At 54.4% G+C, this 6,776-nt stretch overlaps 1 protein-coding gene across 3 annotated transcripts in view; it reads right to left on the bottom strand.

Annotated features, from left to right (window-relative positions):
• Card10 (caspase recruitment domain family member 10) overlaps positions 1-6,297 on the bottom strand; it is a 25,734-nt gene extending 19,437 nt beyond the window's left edge. For all 3 annotated transcript variants that reach the window (XM_026782778.1, XM_026782779.1, XM_005354231.2), the window contains exons 1-4: positions 6,164-6,297; positions 5,652-5,903; positions 4,945-5,082; positions 2,692-3,017 (exon numbers count right to left, since the gene is read on the bottom strand). In XM_026782778.1, coding sequence (XP_026638579.1) covers positions 2,692-3,017; positions 4,945-5,082; positions 5,652-5,903; positions 6,164-6,293 — 846 coding nt within the window. In that variant the 5' untranslated portion in view covers positions 6,294-6,297. The remainder of the gene's footprint in view (positions 1-2,691; positions 3,018-4,944; positions 5,083-5,651; positions 5,904-6,163) is intronic.
• Between the last annotated feature and the right edge of the window lie 479 nt (positions 6,298-6,776).

Here is a 6,776-nt window from a genome sequence, read left to right as displayed (position 1 = left end):
ATCCAGACGTAGGCTTCAGTGTTGACCACCTGTGCAGTGCCAACCCAAGCAAGTCCCTCATCCCCCTCACAGCCTCAGCTTTATCATCAGCACGGTGGGCCCCTCCCCTCTCCCTGCCTTCCAGAGCTGTTGAGAACTGAGGAAGACAATAAAGGGGCAAAGCAGGCTATGAAGCAACCACCAGTGAGGCACAGCCATTGTGGGGCTGTTAGAAAGAAAGCCAAGAGGCCTGGCCTGTCACCAGCTCAGTGTGGGAAGCCAGAGCCTTTGGCCTGGGAGCTGGGTGGGGGTGGTCAGCTGGGGATGCCTGGCCCGAGGTTCACCACGCATGGTCAGTTTAATGGAGTATAGTGTTCTTGTTCCAGGGGATGTTTGCCAAATGCGTGTGGGTTCTGGGGTGGCCAAGCTGAGGGAAGAGGAGCAACAGGTGCAGACCATCAGTGAGGTCGCTGGGGTGAGAGGGGGGAAGAGGACAAAGACCTCTGGTGAAGTTCTCAAGAGAACCAATGCCTGGTGTCCTGGGAGTGTCCTGGTTAAAAATGACTGCTGGTCCTCCAGGCCTCGGAGCCCAGAACAGCACATACATACACACCCCAGGCTGGAGCTGGGTGGGCGGCTCCTCAAATGAACAGTGCTCTCCTCCTCCACAGACTCAGAAAGTCTTGACCCCCGCATTCCTTTCCACTCACAAAACATGCTTTGTGACCCAGAGAAGAAAGACAGCGGGTTTCAAGGGCTGGCCTGGCCACACCCTTCACAGCAAACCGCAAAAGCACATCCAGGTTCCTGCCTGACCCTGGGGCCAACCGGCTTCCCCAGTGAGCTCAGAACACAGGTCAGCCAACCAAGCCCCGGGAAACCCGGATGCCTTTAATCCCAGTGTACAAACTCCTGAGCACGAAATTACAGCGTTCACTCCTTAAATTTATGTTGCTTAGAAATAACAGCTCATTAACTTTGCACCCTATAAAACACGGTATTAAATCAGCCACCGCAGACACCTGTCCGCGGCGGGAAGAGGCCAAGATGGGGGAGCCAGGCCCATTGGCAGCGCTGAGAACTTCCACCTGCGAGGCCTCTTGAAATTCTAAGACAGGAAAAGCTCCCAGATGTGCAGGTGGATGAGGGGTGAGTTCCTCTGCTCATCTCTTCCTCACCCTCTACCCATATCTGCAAGCGCAGCCGCTGAAACACACGGTCCCATTTGTGAGCAAAGGACCCTTCCTCTGCATCTTTTCCAGCCACTGGCACAGCCCAGCAGTGCCCCTCCCCATGACACACACAGGACATCCCCCAGTCACTCAGGTACAATTGGCTCCAGACTGCAAACACACCACCTGCACCTCAAGTGGGGACGCGGCCTCAGGAATGTCATCTGGGCTCCCCTCCCCAAAACACTGAGCTGGCCAGTAAGTACACACCCAGACAATGGTGCCTCAGAGTCCCACGTGCTGTTCCCAACCCCCAGTCCCGATGTCATCACCACCAACACTGAAGCCAGGCTTGTGAGAGAGGGACTCCAAATACCAAGATCAGAAGCCATTGTAAACTAATTCCTGGAGGAGGCCTGCTGTGTGCCCCTGGCACAGGAAGCCTCTGAGCCATATAATTCCTCAGTGCTTGGGCAACACATGGCGTTCATCAAACATGGCAGAAACTCCATTTGGAGTCTCAAGCAGAATGGAGGCAAATGAGAAAGGCGCTCCATCTCTCGGCTTTTGACAGACCCTCAGTCCATGAGAGGCGACCTGGGGCTCCACTAGAGAGGACCCAATGGGAGTTCACTGGCCACAGACAGGCAACATGGCATCCCCAGGAGGAGGCCTGCTGAGGTACCAGGCAAGTGCAGTTCATGTCTAGACTCTGAGTCCTTGGACACACCCTCTACCAGTGTGAGCCCCTGTGTCTGTACCGGAGACAGGAACTTGTGCGTCGTGTGTTGTGAGGACAAGCCAGGCACAGAACCTGTGTTGGATGACTGCAATGGTTGACAGGGCACAGGCTCAACACTGCCCTTGGCAAGCATTCTCTGCACTTGACATTCTGAGCCTGCACCTCACTGAATCCTTACAGCCCAAAGTTTCATCACCTTGGCACTACTGACATTCTGAGCTGCATAAATCTGTTGCGGGGGTTATCCATGTGGCAGCGTTCTTGGCCTCTACTTACTAAATGCTAATGGCATCGCTGTCCTACTTGTGACAACCAAAACTCTCCCCGGAATATAGGGGTACACTTCGGCACAGCTCTTCCCAGACTGTAGGGGTATACTCAGCACAGCGCTTGCCTAGCATGCACCAAGTTCCCAGCACTACACACCAGGTAAGCGAGATGCCTGTGTCCTAGTATTTGGGAAGTGGAGGCAGGAGGATCAGAAGTTTAAGGCTCTCATTTGCTACATATCAAGCTTGAGACCAACTCAGGATACTTCAGACCCTGTCTCAAAATAATAACAATAATAATAATAACCTTAGTCCCAGAATGGCCACATGCTTTGTGGGGGCGTCTCCCTGAGTACCAAACCAGTCATAATATAACGAGACAGGAACACAGAGCAGTCAAAGAACTAACTCTCAGTCAAAACTGGGTGGATGACGGCTCTGAAGCATATACTGATGACCATGTTACCACCTTTTTGTTGTTCAAACGTCTCCCTTCTCTACCCAACCCCACAGCCTCCCCAGGGCCTACCGCGAGCTGCAGGTCCCGGCTGCGCAGCACAGCTGAGTTCTTCTCCTCGCTGAGTTGAGCCAGGCGCATGGCAATCATGTAGTTCTCGTCCTTGAGCCGCAGCAGCTCCAGGCTGCCGGCCTCCCAGTCCTCACGCAGCCGCTGGCAGCGTTCCTGTGCCTGTTGCTGCTCCCGCAGCCTCTGCTCCAGCCCTGCCCGCTCTTCTTCCAGTGCCCGGCCCCGGGCCTGGAGCTGCTGCTCTCGCTGTAGCTGGCTCTTTCGGGCTTCCCGAAGCCTCCGAACCTCAGTCATCAAGAACTGGGTCAGGCCCTCAGGCCCCTCCTCATCTGCCAGGACAGGAAAAAGAAGGGTTGAATAAAACCAAGGGAGATGCCGGACTGCACAGAAAAACTCAAACCATAAAATCACTTCACTGAAGATATTCTTGCTATTGTTAGACAAGGAAGTTCTTCCCAACTGAGGCACAAAATCCAGGAGTTAGAGAAAAATAAAGTGGAAAAATCTATATTAAAATAAAGTTTGTTTATTTGCTTGTTTATTTATTTTAAATCTCTGGCCAGGTGCACTGGTACATGCCTTTAAACCCAGCACTAGCAAGGCAGAAGCAGGTGGATCTCTAAGATCGAGGCCAACCTGGTTTATAGAGTTCCAGGACAGCCAGGGCTACACAAAGAAACTCTGTCTCAAAAAAACAAAACAAAACAAAAGTCTGAAGAGTAAAAGAAGTAACCAGGTTAAAGGGCAGTCAAAACTAAAGGAGGAAAAAGGTATCCTGGGACTCAGAGCCTTAATACACAGACAACAAGAAAAGCAAACAACTAAATAAAACCAGGAGGAAAAAAAAAAAAACCTAAACACGTTCCAGTCCACTAGCCAGGCACTAGTGTTTGTTGGTGTCATTCTTCATACCAGACACTGTATCAACTTATTTAAACCTAATAAGCACTACAAAATAATCACCGCTGGACCCATCTCGTTTACTCGCTGATCACTACATAGTAAGCTATGAACTACATCACTTAAGAAGATAAAAACCTTGCTGGGGAGGTAGTGGTGCGTGCCTTTAATCCTAGCACTTGGTGGGCAGAGGCAGGTGAGTCTCTGAGTTCGAGGTCAGCCTGTTCTACAGGGCATTATGCAGAGAAACCCTGTCTCAAAGGGAAAAACAAAAATAAAAACAAAAACCAGAAGATACAGCCCCGAAACATGATTTTTACATATCTGACAGACAAAAATGTTTCAAGACCATGCTCGAGAGCGGTAAAGGTATAGCAAAGGGGACCCTACACTCTGCTGGGGGGTGGGGAGGCGTGGTCATAAAACACTTAAAATGTATGCATTCTTTGAGAAACTCCACTTCAGAAACTCCCCCCAGCCCAGGGTAGAGCTGCACAGAACTGCCCACGGGAGGATAAAATGTTACAAAACCAGAAACAACCTGGTTGTCTACCAGCAAGGGATCCCACAAATGAGTTTACTCTACAGCTTCACCAATACACATTGATTATGCTGTCACTTTAAACAAATGGGACCAACAATTCTAAAAAAAAAAATACTACAACTACAACAACAAAAACCAAGATCCTGAACAAGACAGGCAGGCCACACCTGAGTGTGACGTCTAACTGCTCATGAAAAAAAGCCTCACCAACTGTCCCCCCCCCCCAAAAAAAAACAAAGGCATGAGGTGTGGGTGTGTAGTCAAAGCTGGCTTGCAGCTATATAGCCTAGGCTGGCCTTGAACTTGGCCTCTGCCTCCTGAGAGTTATTACAGACCAACATACCGCACTGGAATTGAATTTCTTATTATTATGATATTTATTTATTTATTGGGGAACAGGGGAGAGCATGTATGTGGAGGTCAAAGACAACTTTCAGAAGGTGGTTCTCTCCTTCTGCCATGTGGGTCCTGGGTGATTGAACTCAGGTGGCCAGGCTTACTGGCTTGCGTCCTTGCCCACTGAGCCATCTCACTGACTCGTGAATGTTTATACGAAAAACTCTAAGCTGTGTGTGCAAGTTATACCATTCGGGAAGATGCTTAGAGAGAAAGTCTTGCTAAGCACATGGACTCTGAACTCTGGATCCAGCCTACCCTCCACCTACCGTGGGAGCCCTGAGTAAACTTCTGCAGTCTCTGCCTCAGTTTCTCTATCTGTCCAACAGGTATAGTGGGAGTAGGTCCTGATATGGCTAGGGTAAAGAAACCTCTGGCCTGGCAGTGAGGCTGGGGCACCCACTGAGATTGCTCACCAAGGATCATAGAGCAGCGTTGGGCAGGTTCCTGGCCAGTGAGCAGCGTGAAGTGTTCTGGGTAATAGAATTCCAGGGCTTCCAGGAAGGCTTCGAAGCCCCTCTTGCCACGGCAGCGCAAGATGTCTATGAGGCGCCCTGAGGGCAAAGGTTGAAGCAGCGGGGTCAGGATGAAGGCTTCCCCAGTGCCCCTTCTCTCCAACACCACAATGCTCCAGGGCCCACGTTCCCCAGATTTTTCAACTGTGACACACACACAGGGGCCTGTCCCAACACATCAGGGAGCCAAACTCAGTCTTCTCTGGCTGGCAAAAAAAGACGTTCCCCACAGCACCTGCACTGCAGCAGATCCCAGCACCCTCTACACACACAAACACAAGCTCAGGGGCATCGATGCCTGTTTTCCCAGGCATTATTAAAATACCCTCAGTGGCTTAAGTTCCCTGAGACTCCTGGCTCCCTTGCCAGCTCTGGCCCAAGGACACCCAGTGAGAGAGAAGTCTCAGAAAATTGAGGCCAAACTTCAGCACTTGAGGAAAACTGATTCTCTTGTGGTGCATTGCCATACAAATGGGACAGACAGGGAGAACCAGAGAGGTCAAAGAGCACAGTAAAGATTCCCACGAGGATCACCATCCGCACCCGCAACCACATCCAGCCGTCTATCTGGAGTGAGCCCAGGAAACGCCTGGAGGCGGCGGGCTCACCGGTGCGGTTGGCACGGCACGGGAAACGGTATGTGCTGAGCACCTCCTCCTCGTCCTGCTCGTCCAGGACGCGGCACTGGCGCAGATACGGCGTGAGCTTGGCCGGGTTCAGGGCGCGCGTCAGCCGGTGGCGGACGCCCTCGATCCGCTCCCACAGCGCGTCCTCCTCGGCCTCCGACCCCGAGCCGGCCCCAGCCTCTTCATCGGCCTCACCCGCGTCCGTCCGGCCCTGCATTGTCGCGTCCTCGGAGTCTGCGAGCAACAGGCACGGTGGGCACGGAGCCGCGGCCATCGCACCTGGGCGTCGCCCGCGGGTCCCCGCGCTGTCCCGCTCCGTCCTCCCGGTTCCCCATGCTGCTCTGCCTGTACCCTCCTGGGTCCATGAGCTGTCCTTCCCACGTCCTCCAGTGTTCCCCAGCTATCCCGTCAACGTCCTTTCGGATCCTCACGCTGTCCCGCCCGTGTCCCTCCCTATCCACGCTCCGTCCCGCCCTGGTCCTCTCCGCACTCACCGCGGGTGCCGCAACTTCCCTGGACTCCGGGCTCGGTGCTCGGCCGACGGCTCCGGCGGCGCGACGGGGCGGTGCCCTCGGGGTCATTGGCTCCGCCCCCGACCCCGCGGCCGCCCGGGCCTCCCCACATCGCCCGCGCCCCGCCGCGATCCGGCCGTACTCCCGGCCGCTCTCCGAGCCGGCCGCGCCTCCCCACCCCCTACCCCACCCCGCTTCCTGTTTCCCGCCGGCTCTCCCGGCCTGTCCTGGCGGGGTCCCCGCGGCCCGCCCACACCTGCCCGGCCCCCGACGGGGCGGGCCGCCACACGCACGATCACACCCCCGCGCACCACCGCCGCACACCTTGTCCCCTCCACGCGCGCAACAGCTGTCCGCACCCACCACACGCCGAACCCCAGGGTGCTGCCGGCTACCCGGAGCCCTGGACAGGACAAGTGTCCGCTACGCTGCCCACACACGCCCTGCGGCAAACAGGTCATAGCAACTCAGCCGGCTCTGGGTTCAGATCTCACACCAGGACCCCCAGAACACCCACTTCAACCTGCATGGCATATCCACTCTTCCTGGAGTCACATTCCTTGGCATAACCCATGTCTATTTCTCAGGAAATGGC

This window comes from Microtus ochrogaster, chromosome 15 (genome assembly GCF_000317375.1).
Source record: "Microtus ochrogaster isolate Prairie Vole_2 chromosome 15, MicOch1.0, whole genome shotgun sequence".
Lineage (NCBI taxonomy): Eukaryota > Metazoa > Chordata > Mammalia > Rodentia > Cricetidae > Microtus > Microtus ochrogaster.
Note: the sequence above shows the minus strand (reverse complement) of the source record. Positions and strands in the feature narration are given on the sequence as shown.